Here is a 22,910-nt window from a genome sequence, read left to right as displayed (position 1 = left end):
AACCTTAGATGTAGGGTGAGATCCCAGCAGACAGATGAAAGAGGGCATTTACGTGGAGGCAAGTGGGTGCAGGGTTTGAGGGGAGTAGGAGTAGGGGAATGGGATGATCCCAGCAGAACTTTTGGAAGATTACCCAAGCAGAGGTGGAGGCTGGGAGACCGATGAGGGCACAGTTGCCATAGCTCAGGAAAGAGGCAGGAGAAGCCCTAACTGGAATGGTGTTTGTTTGTTTGTTTGTTTTTTAAATGTTTATTTATTTTTGAGAGAGAGCACGAGTGGGGGAGGAGCAGAGAGAGAGGGAGACACAGAATCAGAAGCAGGCTTCAGGCTCTGAGCTGTCAGCACAGAGCCCGACGCAGGGCTCGAACTCACAAACCGTGAGATCATGACCTGAGCCGAAGCTGGATGCTCAACTGACTAAGCCACCCAGTCACCCCTGGAATGGTGTTTGTGACGTAAAGATGGAAATAAGGGGAAAGGGGTAGAAGAGACTGTGGTAATAAGATCTCTAGGAGGAGGCAGCTGATAGGATGTGGGGGCAGAGGGAGGAATCTGAGGTTTAGAATCTCAATAACTAGTGCTGGCTTTTAACTGTTATTTTTGTGTCTGTTTCTCCATCTGTAAAATAGGAATTCAAATGTCTTTATCTTCTTTGTGGGAGTGCTATGAGCATTTGGGGGATAAAACGAGATACCAGTTGTGAAAATACTTTGGAAGTAATTATGCCAAAAAAAAAAAAGATATTTATTTTTACAGGTATCTTTGTTTTATAAACACATTTTTATCTTCCCATTGATTACTGTTATAGAATAGAGGTATGTTTTTCCTCCCTCTCCAGATCCTTAACTCAGAACGTTGGCTTTTGAGGAAATAGAGTGGTTTCGTGTTTTCTAGACTCTAGAATCTCCTTTCTTTCTTTCTTCTTTTTTTTAATGTTTATTTATTTTGAGAGAGGGCACACGCACATTTGCAAGCAGGGAGAGGGGAGAGAGAGAGTTCCAAGCAGGCTCCGTGCTGTCAGCACAGAGCCCAATACGGAGTCGGATGAAATCAAGAGTTGGATGCTTAACCATCTAAGCTACCCATGTTTCCCTTAGAATCTCCTTTCTGCAACCACCTAAGTCTGTCCTCTTCTTTGGTCCTAGGAATTCCTCCTATGACTAAGTATCCAGACTCCTTATTCTTGTCTTTCATCATAGTAACTTCATTCTTCTCTCTCCTTTTTGTATAGTTTTTTTTTTTTTTTAAAGCTAAGTCCTAGATTCCTGAAATATCAGAGTGAAGGTTAATATTCAAATAAAATGACTTTAATAGCCTAGGTATTTTGTTATCTTTGTTTTCCCTAGTCTACATGATTTTTATTTTATCATGAGCTGCCTGAAATTTTTTGAGGTCATTGGTGTGTAAATTAGGAATAAATATAATTAATATTTATCAGGTGCCTGTTGTGTGCTAACACAATGCTGGGTTTGTGCTATGCTATATATTAGGTGATATTACAGTGTGTATGACATGACCTGTCTTCAAGAAGATTATGGTATTTAAGTTTCAGAGACAGGTTTCTTATGAAACAGAAGATAAAACAAGTATTAAAATATATGCTTCTGGGAAGTATAGAAAAAAGTAATGTGGAGCAAACAGATTAGGAAAGGATTCATGGAACAGATGGGACTAGAAGAATGGATACATAAAGAAGAGTGTAGGTAGGGCATTCTGTTTGGAGTACATAGCTTGATCATGAGAGAAGGCAGAAATGAGCATGGGTCTGTTCTGGGAGCAGGGACAAGAAAGAGTAATGTGTAACGGTGGGAGGTAAGTTTGAATAGATGGTGAGGTGGGCTTGGATGCCTGGAGTTTAAATTTGGTCTGGGGTCACCTCCTCGGTGGCTCAGTCAGTTAAGCGGTGGCTCAGTCAGTTAAGCGTTTGACTCTTGAGGTTGAGCCCGCATTGGGCTCTGCGCTGACAGTGCGGAGCCTGCTTGTGATTCTCTCTCTCCCTCCCTCTCTCTCTGTCCCCTTCCCTGCTTGCACTCTCTTTCTCTCTCAAAATAAATAAACATTTCACAAATAAATAAATAAATTTGATCTGAGCAGCAATTCTTCATTTATCTGTTCAATGAATAAAGTGCCTACTGTGCACTATAAGGCATTGGAAATAAAAGAGACACAGGGCCCTTGCCCTTAAGAAGCTCAGAGAGTAGGGGGAAAAACAAAGGGAAGAGCCTGTGCAAGGCCCCAGGAGGAGTGAGCTGAGAAAACGAGATCTGTGGGACTGTTTTAATCTATTTGTTAAACTATGAACCAAATTCTGTTTGTGTGTGTGTGTGTGTGTGTGTGTGTGTGTGTGTGTGTGTTTAAAGATTATCCTCAATTTTTTTTTAAGTTTGTTTATTTTGAGAGAGGGGAGCAGAGAGGGAGAGAGAGAGAATCCCAAGCAGGCTCTGCATCACAGGCATGGAGCCCAATGTGGGGCTTGAACTCGTAAGATCATAACCTGAGCCAAAATCAGATGCTTAACCTACTGAGCCACCCAATCACCCCAATCCTCAATTTGTTTTAAAGAATTCTCCTTTCTCTTACCACCTTTCTGATAGATGCATTTCATAGTTTAATATATACATAACTTTTTAGAGGAGCTAATTTGAATTTAATCTTTTGTACATGTAGTTCATGACGGGGGCTAACATTAATTTGCATTGTGATTCACAAACTGACCAAAAAATGCCATTTTTTAAAAATGTTTGTTACTTTTTTAGAGAGAGAGTGAGCACGTGTGTGAGCCAGGGAGGGGCAGAGAGAGAGGGCGGACAGGATCCAAGGCAGGCTCTGTGCTGAATGCAGAGATCCTGATGCGGTGTTTGAACTCACAAACCGTGAGATCGTGGCCTGAGCTATGTCAGACACTTAACCGGCTGAGCCATCCAGGCGTCCCCAAAATTCCATGTTTGTTGATCTCCAACATCAAAATTTTTCCTGATCTGTGATGTAAAGTGCCTTTTTTTTTTTTTTTTTTAAGTTTACTTACTTTTGAGAGAGAGAGACAGAGTGTGAGCAGGGGAGGGACAGAGAGAGAGGGAGACACAGAATCCAAAGCAGGCTCCAGGCTCTGAGCTGTTAGCACAGAGCCTGATGCAGGGCTCGAACTCACAAACTCTGCGATCTTGACCCGAGCCACAGTTGGATGCTTAACTGACTGAGCTACCCAGGTGCTCCCCCCCTCTTTTTTTTTAATTTTAGAGAGATGGTGTGAGCAGGGGAGAGGGGCAGAGGGAGAGAGAGAGAGAGAAAGAGCGAGAATCTTAAATAGGTTCCACACTGAGTGGAGCCTGGTGTAGGGCTCGATCCCACAACCCTGAGCCGAAATCAAGAGTCAGATGCTCACCTGACTGAGCCACCCAGTGGCTCAGTGCCACCCATGTCCCTAACATGCCATTTTGATCCATTCTAGCAAACTTAGTTCATTCATAACAGAATTGTATGTAAGTAGTATCGTAGGTACACAGATGTTCTGATTTTGGTCTAACATAAATCAAGTTGCACTAATGATTTAGTCCTTTGTACGATGAATATAGGAAGTCTTCCCTTGAAATGTACTTATACTTTATTTGGTTTGAGTTCCTTTGTCCAATTTGGTTGGACCTATAATATATGCCAATTAACAATGAATAGGGATTAAAACTCAAATTTAACAAGACTTCAAGGAGGAGTATCCTAAAGAGCAAACAAACCAGCACAATTAGGTCCAATGGAAATCTTTCCTCAAAATTGTTTTTCAATTCACTAAATATTTGAGTGTGTGTGCAGCACTGTATTTAGAAATATTTAATTGACCTCAATGTGGAGCTAGAAAGATTTTGGATGTATAGTTGAAAAGTGTGTTTCTTGTTCTTTATTTCTTGATATTGAAGTGCTATTACATACATCAGAAAAGTACACAAATCGTAAAGTGTACCACTTGATGAATTGCCAGAGTGAATGTGGCTAAGAACGAGCTCTTTAAAAAAGTTTTGTGATTGGGGCGCCTGGGTGGCGCAGTCGGTTAAGCGTCCGACTTCAGCCAGGTCACGATCTCGCGGTCCGTGAGTTCGAGCCCCGCGTCGGGCTCTGGGCTGATGGCTCAGAGCCTGGAGCCTGTTTCCGATTCTGTGTCTCCCTCTCTCTCTGCCCCTCCCCCGTTCATGCTCTGTCTCTCTCTGTCGCAAAAATAAATAAACGTTGAAAAAAAAAAATTAAAAAAAAAAAAAGTTTTGTGAGTCTACATTGTTGAAATAAATATGCAAAAGGAAATATTGTTTGTTTTCTTTTTCTTTCTTTTTCTTTATTTTTTTAATGTTCATTTTTGTGAGAGAGAGCACAAGCGGGGGAGGGGCAGAGAGGGAGACAGGATCTGAAGCGGGGGATGCTCCAAGCTGATAGTAGAGAGCCCGATGTGGGGCTCCAACCCACAAACTGTGAGATTATGACCCAGGCTGAAGTAAGACGCTCAATTGACTCAGCCACCCAGGTGCCCCTTCTTTTATTATTTTTTTAAATGTTTATTTATTTTGAGAGAGAGAGGGAGAGTGTACAGAGCCCAACGTGAAGCTCAATCTCACAGGACCATGAGATCATGACCGGAGCTGAAATTAAGAGTTGGATGCTTAACTGATGGAGCCACCTAGGTGCCCCTCTTTTTCTTTAAATTCAGGAGGAAAAAACATAGTAATGTGTTCTAAACTGTTAACAAAACCAGCATACCATTTAAAGCTATATGTAGTTACATACTTGTGTGTGTGTGTATCTTTGATATTTGCATTGTCTAAGATAACTAGGTCATAATACCCTGTTCTGCTAAAACCTGTTGTTATAAACTGAAGTGTCCTTATGTGTAAGACTTGCTTTTTCTAGATTGAATTGGCATCCTAGTTTGTAGGTATGAAATTTAGTCAAATTATTAAAACTGCTTTAAAAGGGCACTGTATTCATGTTTCTGTGCTCTTAGGTTAAATTCAAATAGGAAAAGTGCCCTTACTACCCAAGAATCTGCTAGCTTTGTGTGCCTGTGGCCTAGTTTCGACTGTAAACTGGGTTAGTTTGACCAGCAGCAGATGTACACCTTGGGAACTTCCTCCATGACTGTGGTGGGGAGTGATGCCTAGAGATAGATTGAAGGTAACTGGAAAATAGGAAGGCAGTGTTGAATAGTCTTTGCCAAATAGCAGGTGGCAAGTGTGAATGCACCAGGGTTATCCTGCTTTGAGGCACTGCCTTGGAAGTGATGCTGTCTCTGCAGACATTTGAGGAGAGTCCACATTCTGCCATCAGTGACTCACCCTAAGTTACTATGATCTGTTCTTACTGTGTCTTTCCCACATAAATGTTTGCATACCCTTCAGGGCAGTGTTAAACAGCACAAGCAAATTGGCTCTTTACTTTCAAATCAATATTTGTATAATTATATAGTTGAATGGAATTGCAGGCCCAGACATCTATAATATTAATCTACATCTACCGGAGCATATTACAGCAGTTATATTTGAATTTGCTATTTAACGTCTCTCTGGCGCAACAATGCGTGACTCTAAAGGAGGCTGTTTTTGTTTTATAGCTGTAACTGTCCTGGTGCGTGACAGCTGCCCCAAAGGTATCCCCCTTTGATTGCCTTCTGTTCAGGAGCATTCAGTGTTGGTATTACATCTGGAGCCAGGTGACTAATGATTTCCTTATTCCATAGCAGATGCCACTGGCTAAGCCAAAGTAAGTAGCCTATCGAAACAGGAATTGCTTTCCACAAAGCTGACATGTCGGGTGATGAACATATATCCAGACCTGCTCCTGGTTATTTTCAGGTAGATTTGCCCAGAGTCTAGCTGATCCCTTAGTTAAAAATTTGGAGGAAAACTAACTAGAGGACTCATTCGTTAGAGCATTGTACCCTGTTTGGTGCTTGAATGACTGAAGTTTCCCCCTTTCCTTAGAATTCATCCAGTTGGCAAAGGACTTTGAAGATTTCCGTAAAAAGTGGCAGAGAACAGACCATGAGCTGGGGAAGTACAAGGATCTTTTGATGAAAGCAGAGACTGAGCGTAGTGCGCTGGATGTTAAGCTGAAGCACGCACGCAATCAGGTGGATGTCGAGATCAAACGGAGACAGCGAGCTGAGGCTGACTGTGAGAAGCTGGTGTGTATTGTTCTCTATGCCAGAACCGTGCGGTGGGGGGAGGGGGCAGCGTCATCTGGTAACGTTTCCACCCGCCGGTTACGCTCCCTTTCTTCCACATTATAGAACTAAAAGCAACCTGTCCAATGACAACTTGGCCTTGATGGGAGGTGAAATTGCAGTGTAGGAAATCCTGTTCTTCATAGGTTGAAATTGAAATTTTTTTTCTCTTTTACACTTGAAACTCTGACTTAATACATTTCAAATGAGAATTTAGAGAAAACTAGGGAATTCCTAGTATGCTTGATCTGTCACAAGATGTTGGCTCTCTCTTCTGCTACCCAGAATGTCCTCATCCTTTTGTCAGTAGCTGGTACTTTGTTATTGATACAGGCAAGACAACTCTTAGGTTTTTCCTTCATTACCGCTCCTGATTCAGGGTCAGGGGCTGGGCGTATTCAGCCAGTTGAGCAATGTGACTAACGGGGAACACTATCATTTTGATGTACCAGGGTGGGTCATGATACAAAGGAAAGCCTTTACGAGGAGGCACTAATCCATCTTGGTACAGTGTTAAATGCCTCAGTAAGCTCAAATTGACTGGTTCCAGTGCGTCACAGCTTTGTATCCATTTTAATGCATTTTGTTCCACCGTTTAGAAAGGTGGGTGGCTGCTTTGATCCATAAAAGAGGCCAATAATTGTCCTGATAAAATGACACTAAATTGTTTTTGCTATGTGAAATCTATTTTAGGACTCTCATTTTGCAATACTGTCTTGGATTAGCAGGTTGACCCAAAAGTCTAGTAGCAGAAACCCCACTATTCTATATGGAGTTCATTTTACCAGTCAGAAATCAGAAGCACAATCTGGGCTTGATGTGAATTAATATGCTATTGGTGTAGCAGACTTCCTGGAGGCTCATTTGCATAATGCTGTATTTTAATGTCTTCTGGTCTGTCTGTCCCATAAATTTGAGGTGAAGCTTTCTCCCCTGGTTAGCTAGGATGTTCTACTCTGCTTTGGTCTGCAGGAAAGACAGATTCAGCTGATTCGAGAGATGCTCATGTGTGACACATCTGGCAGCATTCAACTAAGTGAGGAGCAAAAATCAGCTCTGGCTTTTCTCAACAGGGGCCAACCATCCAGCGGCAATGCTGGGAACAAAAGGTGGGGAAACTGCATCTGTTGTTATCTGATCACAAGCAATGCAGCTGTCAGAAGTTCTTGTTATCTGAACTCTTAAATATACAGCTTCTGGAATGTGTGCTGAATAAAGCAGAAAAAGACTTTGGAGGAAGGGTGGGTGGGAAATAAAGGCACAAGGGCCTCCCTATTTCTTTTATCTTGTTTTGTTTTTGATCTTTCCTTAGGATGTGGTTTCACCCTGGGTAAAATTTTGATGTTGGCGCTAAATTGCACATCAATAACTAATCCTACTCATTGCTAAGAAACCTAAAGGTGAAAGTGACAGTTCAGCAATACTTTCAGTGTTTACTCTCCAGAGATCTCTTGTAGCTCTTCGGGTTTAGACAAGACCAGACCATAATTTTGGTTCCACTGCATCACTATTTAAATAGTCTCAACCAGGCTTTGAATTTAACACCCCCAATACAATACGTAGGGAAAGGTCAGCACTCTTAAAGCTATTTATTTTGTTGCTTGGTTGTTTTATGGGGAATCTTTATAACTGAGAAGATATATGGGCTTAATTTCTTCAAAAGCTAATGCTGGGTAATACTCTTTCTTGTAGAAAGCAACCACAATTAGGATCAGGTTAAACTTCATTCTTCTGCCTGTGAATTTTTAGTAGTCTATTCCGCAGGGAGTAGCACCCATGCTCCCAACTGTAACTTTCAACTGCTGCTGTGAAGTCTTTGCTGAAAAAGCAGCCTGCTGCGTGTGTACTCATGCACGTGCAGCTGCGCTCTCCCACGGAAACCATAGCAAGCAACCACCACAACTAGGCTTTGAGCTTGTAGTTGTCTCCATAGGAAAGTACTGCTGTGAAATTGCTGGTGTTACATGACCACTGTGACTCGTTCTGGGTGTTCATGGATTTTGTATTCACAGTCTTCTCTAATACTGTATTGTTTGCCTCATCTAGATTGTCAACTATTGACGAATCTGGTTCCATTTTATCAGATATCAGCTTTGACAAGACTGATGAATCGCTGGTAATGAACATTTGATCTCTGAGAATTGTCTTTTTTTTTTTCAACCCCTGCTCCCTTAGGAATATCTCCTGTCCTCTGAAGTTCCTTTATTACTGTTTTAATAGTTGATGTGTTATAGATACTGAGCTAGCGTTTTAAGATAAAAGTCTACACGAGCTGTAAGAGACTGGCTTATACATTTAGTTTCTGGAAGCGAGAATATAGAATTCAGGGTTTGGCATGAGGTTAAATATCTTTAGCGGATCTGTGAACTACTTGTACTAATTGACTATATCTTGGCTTATTAAAAAGCCCCAGCTAGCAATAAAAAAAAAAAAAAGTTACCCAGACTCTACCCAGTCAGGGTTTATTTTCTGCTCTTGGAAATAATAGACTTGTGCCTTATTTCAGAATTAGTTTGATTCTTGAGGAAAACTAACTTCACAATTAGAAAGAAACCAATGCTCTGGAACTTTTGCCAAGAAGACTGACAAGAGTTTCCAGACACTCTATAATGCTTTGCTCAACAGTGGTTAATGTATCTAAACTCTTTGTTACCTTACTTTTGTGGGGCAGCACCTTTTTCTTAACGTAAGGTGGTGTTTCTGCATAAAAGGTCATCTCCTGAGATTTCAGTCTTTGTTTGATGTTCAGAAGCTGGTGGTTTATTGGTTTGTGTATCTTTCCTGTTTTGCTGGCTGAAAGCTAGCAAATCAATAAATCAGGAGGTTATCCGTGGTTGGTTTTCTGATAGCGAAATAAGTGACAGCTACTTGTTACGTGGGTTAGGAGCGTTGTGTCCCAAATCAGTGTTTGAGGAAATCATTGCCATTTTATAGATATAAGTACTAATACTAAGTACCCCTTTTTGAAATAAGGAATGATATGAATAGGTCTGGAATATATAATAAAACTAGAATGGGGTGCCTGGGTGGCTCAGTTGGTTAAGTGTCCAACTTTTAGTTTCAGCTCAGGTCATGCATGATCTTATGGTTCCTTGAGTTCGAGCCCCACATCAGGCTCCGCACTGGCGGTGTGGGCCTACTTTTGATTGTCTCTCTCCCTCTCTCTGGCTCTTTCTTTCTCGCAAAATAAATAAGTAAAAACTTAAAAAAAAAAAGTAGAACATATTCATAGCTGATTTTGGAGCTAGACCTATTTATGGTATATCTGTTGTAACCGAAACTGAATCAAACCATGAGTAGCTAAATTACTTGACTGTGAATTGGAGAGATTAAATTTATTTAGCTAAGCTACTATTTGCTATGTACTACTGTTTCTGGGGTTTGTGTTTTCAAGGGATTATGAGGAGTAAGGAAGTTACAGGTAGCTACTAAAACTGAATGTAAATGGTTAAAATAAGTGAAGTGAAACTAGACTACAGTAAAAAATAATTCTTTAGTGGTGAATGTCTTTGTTGGGGCCCAAGGAAGAGGGATGTTTGAGAAACAAAACCTAAACTGGAACTAAAGTGGGTATATATTGTGCAGAACATCTGATTAAGTAATAATAATCCCTTAAGAGCAAGAATCACATACAACACGATCAGTATAGCGCCTAAGATTCTGTAAGTTCTAAAACTAATTACAAAAATAATCAGAAATAAAGGACCAGGCACTGGAGATAATCACGACAGAAGTTGATTCTTTAACCTTTTCTGCCTCTGAGGTATTGATTCCTGATTCTATTATAATAGCTTCAATTTTGGAAAGAAAGCATGTTAACATACTATCGCTCTGTAGCTACACTTGAGACCCTCCCTTCCCCCTCTCCTCAAATTGTAAGTTAGGTAGCCTGAGTCAGAAAGCCTTTAAAGTTCTCTGTAAGTTTATTTGCACAGGGTTTAGGGGAGGCCTAACCACAGGAAAGAATTAATACACTGTAATTGTCAACAGGATTGGGATTCTTCTTTGGTAAAGACTTTCAAACTGAAGAAGAGAGAAAAGAGGGTAGGTATGGTTTTGTTTAATTTTTGTTGCCGTTTTTACAAAATAGCAATAAAAGATTTTCTCTAGAATTTTTGCCTAGATACAGCATTCCTGAGCTGTTGCTCTAGTCATTGTTAAACACTGACTACAAAATGAATTTATGCTGGGGGGCAGCATTGATGTTCCTTAAGGTGGGAACTCAGGACAGAATCTTGTCCTATTTCACTGTTCTGGCTGCTTCAGTTCATTCATGGGGTAGAAAAGGATATGCTTAAGTTTGTTTTGAGTTGTCATATGTATTTTTACGCAGTACTTTTGTACTGTAATAAAATTTTCAGATGAAATGTGTGTATAATGGGATATGCGGAGATCTGTCTGTGTGCAATTGTTCAGGGTACTTCATATGTTTCCAGAGTCTTCATGTACTTAGATAGGATTACAGCTGTACTCTTTCTGGTGCTGTCATCTAGATTTTTCCAAAGCTTGCTTGTTTCTTCTAGGGCACTGAGGGCACTTTTGTATTGGTACAATGTAAGCTTTAAGAAATGGAAATAGAATGGGAGAGAGCACATTGTCATTTACCATAGCCCTGGTAGCTAGGACTTGCACCAGGTTGTCTAATGGAATAATTTTGTCTTCTGTGCTTCAGATCTTCTATTTGGCACTGAACTTATTGGTCTTTGTTTCCTTTCTAGCGTTCTAGTAGCCGACAATTCATTGATGGTCCCCCTGGACCTGTAAAGAAGACTCGTTCCATTGGCTCCACAGTAGACCAGGTAAGAAGATTCAGGCCAAGAGAATTGTGGTTGTGAACACATCAGAGATTAGTGGCCCCAAGCATTAAAAATCCTGAGTCAACATTGCAGTGTTATTTTGAGAGAGAGATTTGGTGAGTTTTTCAATGTAATAGGATCCTCATCATCCTTATGAATGGAATTACTCTGAATAAACAACTCTCAGCTTTATATTTGATTCTTCATTGCTTGTATGTGTGCCTCTGTGACACACATATATATATTTTTTCAGTTTTTTTTTACTTTTGAGAGAGAAAGAGACAGAGCATGAGCGGGGGAGAGGCAGAGAGAGGAGACCCAGAATCCAAGCAGCAGGCTCCAGGCTCTGAGCTGTCAGCACAGAGCCCGACGCGTGGCTCAAACCCCATGAACCGTGAGATCATGACCTGAGCCAAAGTCGGAGCCTCAACCAACTGAGCTACCCAGGCGCCCCTGTATATATTTTTTTCAATATTATTTTTATTTGTGTATTTAGTTTTTAGTTTTTGAGAGAGAGAGAGTGTGTGTGTGAGCAGGAGAGGGACAGAGGGAGAGAGAATTTTAAGTCGGCTCCAGCCCAGCACCGAGCCCGAGGGGGAGCTCCATCTCACAACCATGAGATCATGACCTGAACCAAAATCAAGAGTCGGGCACTTAACTGATGAAGCCACCCAGGTGCCCCTGTTTTTTTGTTCTGAAGTATGAGGTTTCAACTTAAGAGTGTTTTGAGCTGGGTCCTTAAGTCCTGACCAAGATTCAGGAACTTTTCAACCACTCCAAAACACCCTATGGAGGGGTGTTTAGCGGAGAGGAAATTAGATTCACATGTTTATTCTTCGCTCATTTCTGTTTTTGTTTCAGGGGAATGAATCCATAGTTGCAAAAACTACAGTGACTGTTCCCAATGATGGCGGGCCCATTGAAGCTGTGTCTACAATTGAGACTGTGCCATATTGGACAAGAAGCCGAAGGAAAACAGGTCCGCTGGGTTTTTGGTTAAATTGCCTGTGTAAAGCAACTGGTAAAATTTGGGGAGACTTGGTTTTTTAGAATCCTTCCTTCGTTTCTTGCATGTTTCTGCACAGTATCATACTCTGCCTTTGGGTTGCTAGCCTGGCCTAGGCCACTTGTGTATAACTTGTTATTCTTGAACTGATTTTTCTGCATAGCTGTTGTAGTCACTTCTGATTATGGTTACAAATTACTGGTTGTCTACCAGTTATTTTAGAATCAGGGTTAAAATTCATAAGGGACAAAATATTAAGACACAAAGGCTTAAAGTTGGTTGTTTTCTAGGTACCTTACAACCTTGGAACAGCGACTCTACCTTGAGCAGCAGGCAGCTGGAGCCAAGAACGGAGACAGACAGTTCCGGCACTCCACAGAATAATGGAGGGATGCGCCTGCATGACTTTGTCTCTAAGACGGTAGATCCGTGATTCTCCTTCTTTTGGGCACACTTAATTTTTCTTCTCTTTTAATGTTTGTTTATTTATCTTTTTAATGGAAAATTTTAATTTAGTTTTTGGGTTTTTTTCGAAAGAGAGGGAGCATGAGAGCATGCATGAGTGGGGGGGGGGCAGAGAGAGAGGGGGACAGAGTTTCCAAAGCGGGCTCTGCACTGAGCAGAGAGCCCGATGTGGGGCTCAAACTTACAATTCATGAGATCACGACCTGAGCTGAAGTTGGATGCTTAACTGACCCACCCAGGCACCTTAGGGCACACTTAGTTTTTTGATTGTGAAATTAATATATACCAGGAGCAGATTTAAATAACTTAGTGTTAGAAAGTTAAGTGTCACGTCTCCTTCTTTCGTTTCCACTTATCAGGGCTAACTGCTGGTTGCAGAAGGTGTGTATCTTTCCATTCTGTGAGTAATGTTAAATTAAAACAAAGCCAATTTTTCAGAAACAATTGTATATGCTTTTCGGTGATACATATTTACATTGTATTCTTAAAAATAGCATGTATTACATTTGTCCCATTGGATTTCCTCATAAAAACCCAAGCAAACTGACTGAGGCTCAGAAGAATCAATTGCGTTGTTGAGCCACAGGACAGTAAGTGGCAGAGTTAACACGGAGGTTCTGTGACTCCTTGTCAGCAGATTCTTTCCACTACTCTACACTGCCCACTTCCAGGTGGATGACCTTATGCAGGTTACACAGGCTGTTTTTGCTTCTATTCCCTTATCTTAAAACGAAGAAAACAAAACCTATATTGTAGGATTATTGCGAGAATTACACAAATAAGTGTAAAGGAATTAGGAGGTTGTTGGTTGTTGATGATGATAATTTTCTAATTCAGACCGTTCTGTTCTTTCTGCTCTCTTTTGTTCTCAGGTTATTAAACCTGAATCTTGTGTTCCATGTGGAAAGCGGATAAAGTTTGGCAAGCTGTCTCTGAAGTGTCGAGATTGTCGTGTGGTCTCTCATCCAGAATGTCGGGACCGCTGTCCCCTTCCCTGCATTCCTACCCTGATAGGAACACCTGTCAAGATTGGAGAGGTATGACCACATGTATGACAGCTGTGGGAGCTGTCCTTGTGTTATGGCTTCTTTAGCTTTTCCAAAGCTTACTGTCTGTTTTTATCCTAAAATAAGTGATACGAAGCATATTTTTTTCCATGAATGTTGAAGAGAAATTATAAAATGTTAATTTGCAGGAGAGTCCTGCTTGGGTTTGTCTATTTAATAACTTTTCTACACCACACTCCTCTTTCCTTCCCTTCTCTCCCTCCCTCCCTTTCTCCCACCCTGTCCCCTCTTCCCTACTCATACTCTTTCCTTTCCTTCCCTTTCCTCCTTTCCTTCCTTATTCCTTTCCCTTCCTTTCCTTTCCTCTTCTCTTCCTTCCCCTCCACACTCTATTCCTATTTTGTAAAATTTCAAACATATACAGAAGTAGAGAGATTAGAATAATCCCTGGTTCCTGTCACTCAACTTCTGTGATTACTACTTCATGTCCAATTTTGGTTTATCAATACCCCCATGTCCTCCTGGCCCTGTGTAGTGAATTGTGTTGAAACAAATCCCAGCCATCCTGTAATTTCATCTGTGAATGTACTTTCTCTTATGTTAGAGATATTCTATACTAGGCTATTAAGATTAGATTGCTTATTTCTAAACATTGATTCAATCTGTTAATAAATTATTTATTGTATGACCAGTGTTAAGATTCAAAACAAAATGATTATGCTGCTATCCAGCCCCCAGCAAATCAAATGTTACTTTTTTTAATCTTAGGAGTTCTTATTTGTGCCTGTAATTGGTTACAAATTTTCTGTACTCTGATATAGAACCATGGAGTTCTCCCCTACAGATATGTTTGTGTCCCGAGCAACTGTGACTTGTGTTAAATAATATTTCTTACTAAGAGTAATAAAAGTGTAAAAAGTTTTCTTTTTTAGAATAATAAATTAGTTTATATTAAAGGCTATACCTGTAATCTTGTCATTGCTTGTTTTCTGAGGCCCTTGAGTAGAAGAGAAGCAGGAGTAGAGTTGTAGATAGTGGTCATATTACTTGTTCATGCAAGAATGTGGTACGTGACCAGAAACCAGTCCTGGTGTGGAGGTAGGGAAAAAAAAAACAACAAACGGAGAGTCTCTGTTCTAATGTATGCTTTGGGAACAGGAATTTAAAAGTAAACATGACATCCCAACCTGAGCATGAGTTTGGAGACGTTTTTCCTATTCACCTTCATTTGCTGGTCTAAGTGGTAATAAATAATAACTTAAAACTCTCCCTTTTCAGGGAATCCTGGCAGATTATGTGTCCCAGACTTCTCCAATGATTCCCTCCATTGTTGTCCATTGCGTAAATGAGATTGAGCAGAGAGGGCTGACAGAGGTAAGAGTCAACATTCAGAGAGCGTGAATCTGTTAATTTGTGTTAATGATTAGGAGGTTCTTTCTGAAAGTGTCACCTTGATAATAGACAGGCCTGTATCGGATCTCTGGCTGTGACCGGACAGTAAAAGAGCTGAAAGAGAAATTCCTCAGAGTGAAAACTGTACCCCTCCTCAGCAAAGTGGATGATATCCATGCTATCTGTAGCCTCCTGAAGGACTTCCTTCGAAATCTCAAAGAACCCCTTCTGACCTTTCGGCTAAACAAGACTTTCATGGAAGCAGCAGGTAAGAGTAGCTCTTTAATTCTAGAATGTGAGTGCCCCAGGGGCAGGAATTTTTGACTCTTCTGTTTACTGCCCAGTACAGTGCCTGCCATATAGTAGATGCTCAAATACTTTGATGAAGAATGCCTGTATCCATGTTCCTGGTGCCTGTCCTCTTCCTGTCTAAACTATACAGGGCGCTAACAGCGTTTATTGTTGTTGTTATTTTTGGTAGAGTTTGAGATTGTCATTTTGAACTTGGAGCCATCTTTGGTTTCTTTTCCCCCACACCACATTTAATCCATTGGCAAATCTTGTCAGCAGAGGTCTTGTAAAATTTATCTTAAAATTGAAATTTGCCACTCTTACTACTACCCCTCTTGACATCTCTCATCCTGGAGTGACAGAAGAACCTAGTGTTTTCCCTTTTCTACTCTGGCCCTCGACACTGTGATCCTCATATAGTATCCAGAAGGGGCCTTTTAAAATTTATATTAGATGATAGCCCTTCTGTCTTTAGTATCTCCAGTGGCTTCCCATCACTCTCGGAATAAAATCCACAGCCCTTAACATGGCCCCAAAGACCCCACCTGTATGAGCCGGCTCCTTACGTCTCTAGCATCATTTCTCTCCATGCCCTTCCCTTCTTTCTTCTTCTCCACTTGTTGGGGTTCTTGCGACTCTTAGCACTTGACAAGCTCACTCCCATCTTGAGGCCCTCGCATTTGTTATTATTTCAGCCTGGAATGTATTTGCATGATATGCCCTTCCTTCCTCCCTCTCTTTCTTTTGGGTTTCTTCTTGGGTGTCTTGTTCTCAAAAACACCTTTCCTGACCACCTTGTCCAAAATAACCGCTCCCATTACTTTCTAGCTTCCCCTGTGTATCACTACCTGATAGATAACCTGCTTTTTGACTGACTCCTCTAATAGAATGTAAGTTCCATGAGGCAAAGTCTTTGCTTAATTCCACTTTACCTGAGCACTTAGAATAGTACCTGGTACATAGTGGGCCCTTGAACATGTTTTATAGATGAAAACCTTCTTGGTAATTGTAGTCGCTGCGGCTGTAGGCCTGCCTTCCCAGCACAAGTCTTGCTAGCTGCTTTCCCTAACTGCAGGGGCCGATTTTTGTGAAGGTTCCGATTTCTAATATTGAGCTGTTGGCTAGTGTCCTGCTTGTTAATGAAACTGGAGTTCGTTTCAGTCATGAACCTAATCAGAAGTTTCAGAAGCTTACTGTATAGATGACACTTTGTGGTCGATCACTTGGAAGCCCGCTGTCAAGAGAAAGAAGTCTAGGCCTCTTGGTGCTTTCCTTTCATTTACAGAAATCCCAGATGAGGACAACAGCAAAGCTGCCATGTACCAGGCTATTGGTGACCTGCCCCAGGCCAACAGAGACACATTAGCTTTCCTTATGATTCACTTGCAGAGGTGAGTACAGCAGAAACTTGTTTCTGAGAGGTTGGGAATTTGCCACTGGGAGCATAATGTGGGTTGGGTGTTAGGGAGGGAACGTGAGGGGTGAATTGTTTTCTGGTAGATCTTATATTTTGGTCTGCATTTAAGTGGATGGACAAAGTCTTCTAATTGACTGTTCTCTTGTTTAGAGTGGCTCAGAGCCCAAATACTAAAATGGATGTGGCTAATCTGGCTAAAGTCTTTGGGCCTACCATAGTTGCCCATGCTGTGCCTAATCCAGATCCAGTGGTAATGTTGCAGGACATCAAACGTCAGCCCAAGGTAGAGAAGTGCATTGTGTGTGTGTGTGTGTGTGTGTGTGTGTAACACGTATGTGTGTTAATGTTATGCGAGTTTTAATGTATTTCATAAATACACAAAAACTTGTGTAACATTTCATATATATATAAAAACTTGTATAACATGATAAAATGAGAGAGTGGTGAGAGGTAAGCCCTGAGGTTTGGGGGTGTGCTAACATGTTTGGTGGCTTTTTAGGTGGTAGAGTGCCTGCTTTCACTGCCCCTGGAATATTGGAGTCGGTTCATGATGGTAGAACAAGAGAACGTTGACCCCATGCATGTCATTGAAAATTCAAATGCCTTTTCAACACCACAGACCCCAGATATTAAAGGTAAGGCCTGAGTTGTGCTTTCTTTTTTTTTTTTTTTTTTTTTTTTTAATAGTAGGCCAAAGTAGGGCTTGAACTCATGACCCTGAGTTTGAGACCTGAGCTGAGATCATAGTCAGATGCTTAACCAACTGAGCCACCCAGGTGCCCCCCAAGTTATGCTTCTTAAGGGACCTGACTTCTTCTCTAGTTCTGGCTATTTACTCTCTTCGTGCCTTTGCTAGAGCTATTTGGAATTCATATTCTTCAATAAAAAATTTTAAATTCATTATGAGGATTCTAACATTAAAGAAAATTTGTACAGTTCTACTATCCTTATTTTTTTTTATGTTCATGAAACATGGTTCTCCTTTTCTTTATATACATATGGATATTTTAAAAATGTAACAATTCAGATATAGTTTGATCTTATTTCACGTAGCATATTGTGAGGACTTTTCCTGTTACTATGTATCACTTTTATGGTTGTAAACTATAATTTAGTTACATGTTCTATTAAGAATTGGTGTTATTTATAACATATATGCCACGTCTTCTTTATCCATTCATCCATCGATGGACATTTGGGCTCTTTCCATACGTTGGCTATTGTTGATAACCAACTTGATTTCTTAAAGGCTTTTGCCAATTTGTATTGCCACCAAAAATGCACGAGGCTGGTTTCTTCCAACTTTTACTGGCATTGGAGACCTATTCTTTATTTTTGCAAGATCCCTTTTTTTTTTTAAACGTTTATTTATTTATTTTGAGAGAGCACGAACAGGGGTGGGGCGGAAAGAGATGGGGACAGAGAGAGAATCTCAAGCAGGCTCCACACACACACACAGCGTGGAGCCCGATGCAGGACTCACTCAATTCCATGACCATGAGATCATGACCTGAGCCTAAATCAAGAGTCGGGCATTTCACTGACTGAGCCCCCCAGGTGCCCCAAGATCCTTTTTAAGAAAGCATACTGTTTTTTCTAATACAGGTAAGAACCAAATGATCAGATGTTAGATTTGTGAAAGCTGGAGTTTGAGAATGGCCTCAATCAGGAAGTGAAAGTCAGCTATTCATTGAGCAGTTGCCCGCACAGTTCAAAAGATATACTGCTGTGTTACAAGACAATGACTGAAATGATCTCTGGGACTTTGGGCCTCTAACCTTAGCTCTTAAGTGCTTCATGGCATACTCAACTTAAAACTGGCCACTGACAAGGGTGCTTTCCTTTTTGTGCCTCCTTTAAAAATATGTCTTAACTTTGATTAAAGTGAGTTTACTGGGGCCCGTGACCACTCCTGAGCATCAGCTTCTCAAGACTCCTTCATCTAGTTCCCTGTCGCAGAGAGTCCGCTCCACCCTCACCAAGAACACGCCCAGGTATGTGGAACTGGCTGGCTTTGGAAGTAAAATAGGGCTGCTTCCTTAGGCCTCTTTTCCTATCACACCGAAGCTTATTGAAAGAAAAATTGAATGAGACCTGAGCTAGCAAGTAGGCATTAAAAGGTAATCTGGAGCCATAACAACCCCCTTTTTAAAAGGGTCTAAAGGTTTTGTTTCCCCTCTCTCATCTCAGGTGACAAAGAGTCATTTACAGAGTAGTTGTGGAGGGCTTCCTATTTTTAGATGATAATATTAAATAATGTTACAGTTTACCTTTTTTTATAGACTCCTTTTTCAGTTCATTTTCTTTTCCTTTAGATTTGGGAGCAAAAGCAAATCTGCCACCAACTTAGGACGACAAGGCAACTTTTTTGCTTCTCCAATGCTCAAGTGAAGTCATGTCTCCTGTTACTTGCCAGCATTTCCTGACTGCAGGAAGGCTGCACCTGTACTCTCCGCTCTGCAGCCTCCTGGACTCATTACTACTTTTAGCATTCTCCAGGCTTTTAATCAAGTTTAATTGTGCATGGGGGTTTTATTAAAACTATATATATCTCCCTCTCTTTCTCCTCAAGTAATGTAATATCAACACCTTGTGCAGTCATTGTTGGGAACTTGGGAGATCTCTCCAGCGGTAGAAAGGATGATACAGAATTCGTTGTGATTTTGCGGGGAGGCTGGAAGAAGGTGCATCCCCTTGGCTTAAAGCCAAATGCTGCTCATGGAAGTGATCTTTCTCTGGTGTTATTTAGAACTAATTTCCCTGAGACAATGACAGAATCCCCACCTCTTTGTTAAGATTGACTTGTCTCAGGGTGGGAGGTGGGAGGGCAGGGTAAAAAAAGGTTGGACAGAGGATTTGGGAGGGCTCCTTCTGAGAACTTGGAAGATCTTCCCCCGGCATGAACTAAGCTATCATGTGGAGCCTTCATAAAAATGGGATAGGACGAGGACAGAACTAGTAATGGGGGTTTGCTTAGCTTTGATTTGGATCGATTAGGTTTAATAGTGTTAAGTGGCACAACCTTGTAAAAGTGATATTCCTACTTGTATTTATCTCTAACGGGCCTCTGGCTGGACTTTGGGTTTGGCTGGGGTCAAAGCCAGTTTGCACTTCGGTTGAATTCATTCTGATGCTTGACCCTCCTGTCCCCTTGTCCATTGGAGCCCTACTTCTAAAGGTCATATGTCATCTATTTGGCGTCCCAGTTTGCAATTAAGAGTAGGCTATAAGGGAGATTGTCAATATTTTGTGTGGCAAGAAATGCCACACTCATTTTGTCTTTGCACTTTGGTTGCTAAACTCTTCCTATGGAACACAGCCACAGCTAGATAAATATGAACTTGTTCTTTTATTAAAATTATTTCCAATATCTATAAAAATGCTTTTTTCTGTAGAATGTTTTTGACCCATAGCGACCCTTTTCTGTAAAACACATATTTGGAAAAAAGTAAATAGTTTTTTCAAAATGACTATGAGGTTGATTTTCTTGTCTTGGAAGGTAACCTTCAACACTTTTTTTTAAGAAAATATTTTTCCTCAGCGTTTAGGTCTACTATTCATTTCCATTCCCTTCCCTCCCCCAATGCTGTCACCACCAAGAGTTTGTTTCTTCATTCCTCATTGTCTTTCATCGTCCAAATTGAAGTCCTAGATTTGTCCTTTGACTGTTACCTCTCATCTGAGGAAACCACTTTAAACAAAAACCAAACTTTTTAAACAAGTCTTTAGGGACCAGAATGGTGCAGTTAAAAAAAAAAAAAAACAAACCGACTCTGGCTGGCTGACTGCCTGGAACATCCTTCACTGCTGGAAGTGCCTCTGGAGTGAGCTGGGATGATTAACTGAGGGCACCTGCACTTGGAACTCTGAAGCTGGTGAACAGAATGTATCTGAGATTGAGCGTAAACAGTTGCAGGCTTAATATGTAACCGCTGAGAGAGGAGGCAACCTACTGGCTCTTTTCCCGGGAGGTGGCAGCTCTCACAGCAGGGAGATTTTGCCTCAGCAAATTGAAAGAGGATGGGTCCTCTCTCCTCTTTCCCCCACCCCCTTTACACACACACGCCTGTTAAGTTTTATTTTTAATTGTTTTAACTTTGTCCTAGATGCCATCTCTTTTCTTACGTCTGTGCAAGCCTGGTGTTGGCCCGGTTCCATATTTGCTGTTCTGTAGTATCTCCCCTCGGTGCATTTTAAGTCACTAATGTGGAGGAAGCAAATGGATTGTAGAATGTTAGTGAAGGCAAGACTACCCTATGCAGGAACTGATGGCCCATTAACGAAAAAGGAAATGGTCCTGTGTGTCAGATGTTGGCAGCCAGTTGCTCGGTTTTGGACTAGGCCAAGAGACCTCAGCCGTGAAAATAATTCTGATATTAGCAAAGGGAAATATGTACCCACCTTCAACTTCTTTAATAGTTCTTCATGTGGAACAGCTCGACTTTCGAGGGCTTTCTTAATTCAGTTGTGTCGCCTTGATGTGAGATTTAAGGAAAGGGTCCGGTGCTTTGGAGTAGCCGTCACACTGGCTCCTGCTCCTCCCCCGTTCTGATGCTGCCTCTGACTCTGCCTGTAATGCAGTTAATGCAGCTTTCCTCTCTCACCTGCTAATAACCAGAATCTAAATCTTTAAATCCGTTCTCCATCAGTCTAGGTAAGACTCCTAAGTTTGATGTTTATTTAACTGGGCAAGCATTACATGGTTTGATTCAGCAGCAACAATTTGCATTTATTACTGGGTGTGTAATGATTTCTCCTTCCTTAAGAAGGCAAATTCATTGCTTGCAGAAATAGAAGGCACCTGAGTTTCCATCACAGGACAAGAGTGTTCAAGTGATTTACCGTGACAAAAATGGTCAGTTTTGGCTACGAACTGCACCTGTGGCATTGAAAGAGGTCTTGAATTCTTAAATTCATGCCTAAATTACTGGGCAGCACAAAGTGACGAATGCTGAGTGAGTGCAGGGAGCAAAGCTATCAGCCTTGCTGGGTTTGTTTTGTTACAGCAGGGCCTCCCTGCCCACCTCAAGCTTCAGACACACACACACACACACACCTCATATACATATGGTATGTGATTTCCCGTTGGAAAAGCATCTGGAAGACCCATTGTGGCAAGCCTGGCATACTGAGCAGCGGTTTGCTTAATCACGTGTCACCTTTTCTTAGGCTCAGCTGTGAGCAGGGAAGGAGCTGTTATGGAGTCCCGATCTGGGAAGGAAGGGAGGCACAGAGCTCAGTGTTCAAGTCGGCACAGTGCATACAGTAGGGTGTCTTGATCCATGTGCTTTGATGATTTCCTTGATCACGACTCCGGTTTCAGCCACTGGTGTGAAAAGCTGTTAAGCATGCAGAGTCGGGGCATGTTAGTCATTGTGCTTTTAGTGTAAACAGGATTTGGAGACTGGTCACTTAACCTAGGAATTTAGTGATTAAAAAAAAAAAAAAAAGTCTCCCTGTAGGTGGTCTATTTTGTAAATAAGTGAAGGCCCCGAGCCAGGGGGTCCTTACCTTGTGTAATTTATTAGACTCTGGTTCTCAGAGTCTGTATTTGTTGATGGTTTCTATTCACGAAGTCAGGCAGAAGGCAGTTTGACGTCACCAGGAATAACCTTGTAGTGTGTGGGAGCCTTGTCCTCCGCAGTTGTGTGGGATGGGAAAGGAGGCCACTTTTCAGGGACTCAGAGTTGGAAGCAGGAATTTTCCTTTTGTCTACCTTCTCCCTTTGTAACTCTTGCCAGTTTCATTTAGTTGCATTGTTTTTTTTTTTTTTGTTTTTGTTTTTTAATGTTTTTATTTATTTTTGAAGGAGAGAGAGACCAAGTGTGAGCAGGGGAGGAGCAGAGAGAGAGGGAGACATAGAATTTGAAGCAGGCTCCAGGCTCTGAGCTGTCAGCACAGAGCCCAATGCGGGGTGCAAACTCACAAACTGTGAGATCATGACCTGAGCTGAAGTCGGACGCTTAGCCGACTGAGCCACCAGGCGCCCCATAGTTGCATTGTTTTTATACAGATTGCTCTCACATCTCACACAGTTGGACACCATCTGCGTGCTAGGCTCAGACACGTGTAAGTGGATATTTAGATTTCTAATAAAGCACTTGCCAGTTAATATCCTCTCCGGCCATCAGTAAAGATGGAATTAACTGATTCCTCTAGGAAATGCGATACGGTGATCGACAATATATCAAGTGCTTTCATTCATCATCTTACTTGATGTCACAACACCCATGTGGGGTGGGCAGGTGATCTTATCCCAACTGGTAAATTCAGAGGGGTGATTTGGCATAAATTTCCACAAACTAATCTCTAGTTTAGCTAGGATAAGAACCTGGGG

The 22,910-nt window shown here is 41.4% G+C and overlaps 1 protein-coding gene across 3 annotated transcripts in view; it reads left to right on the top strand.

Moving 5' to 3' along the window:
• RACGAP1 (Rac GTPase activating protein 1) overlaps positions 1-20,044 on the top strand; it is a 28,212-nt gene extending 8,168 nt beyond the window's left edge. Inside the window, exons 3-17 of one of the 3 annotated variants that reach the window (XM_030322556.2) lie at positions 5,958-6,160; positions 7,172-7,308; positions 8,246-8,315; positions 10,190-10,243; positions 10,918-10,998; positions 11,857-11,974; positions 12,292-12,422; positions 13,339-13,503; positions 14,752-14,847; positions 14,935-15,133; positions 16,442-16,547; positions 16,724-16,856; positions 17,073-17,208; positions 18,459-18,567; positions 18,889-20,044. In XM_030322556.2, coding sequence (XP_030178416.1) covers positions 5,958-6,160; positions 7,172-7,308; positions 8,246-8,315; positions 10,190-10,243; positions 10,918-10,998; positions 11,857-11,974; positions 12,292-12,422; positions 13,339-13,503; positions 14,752-14,847; positions 14,935-15,133; positions 16,442-16,547; positions 16,724-16,856; positions 17,073-17,208; positions 18,459-18,567; positions 18,889-18,964 — 1,814 coding nt within the window. In that variant the 3' untranslated portion in view covers positions 18,965-20,044. The remainder of the gene's footprint in view (positions 1-5,957; positions 6,161-7,171; positions 7,309-8,245; positions 8,316-10,189; positions 10,244-10,917; positions 10,999-11,856; positions 11,975-12,291; positions 12,423-13,338; positions 13,504-14,751; positions 14,848-14,934; positions 15,134-16,441; positions 16,548-16,723; positions 16,857-17,072; positions 17,209-18,458; positions 18,568-18,888) is intronic. The other 2 variants (XM_030322559.2, XM_030322557.1) reach the window with 2 other exon arrangements.
• Positions 20,045-22,910: the final 2,866 nt, after the last annotated feature.

Source organism: Lynx canadensis, chromosome B4 (genome assembly GCF_007474595.2).
Source record: "Lynx canadensis isolate LIC74 chromosome B4, mLynCan4.pri.v2, whole genome shotgun sequence".
NCBI classification, from domain to species: domain Eukaryota; kingdom Metazoa; phylum Chordata; class Mammalia; order Carnivora; family Felidae; genus Lynx; species Lynx canadensis.
Note: the sequence above shows the minus strand (reverse complement) of the source record. Positions and strands in the feature narration are given on the sequence as shown.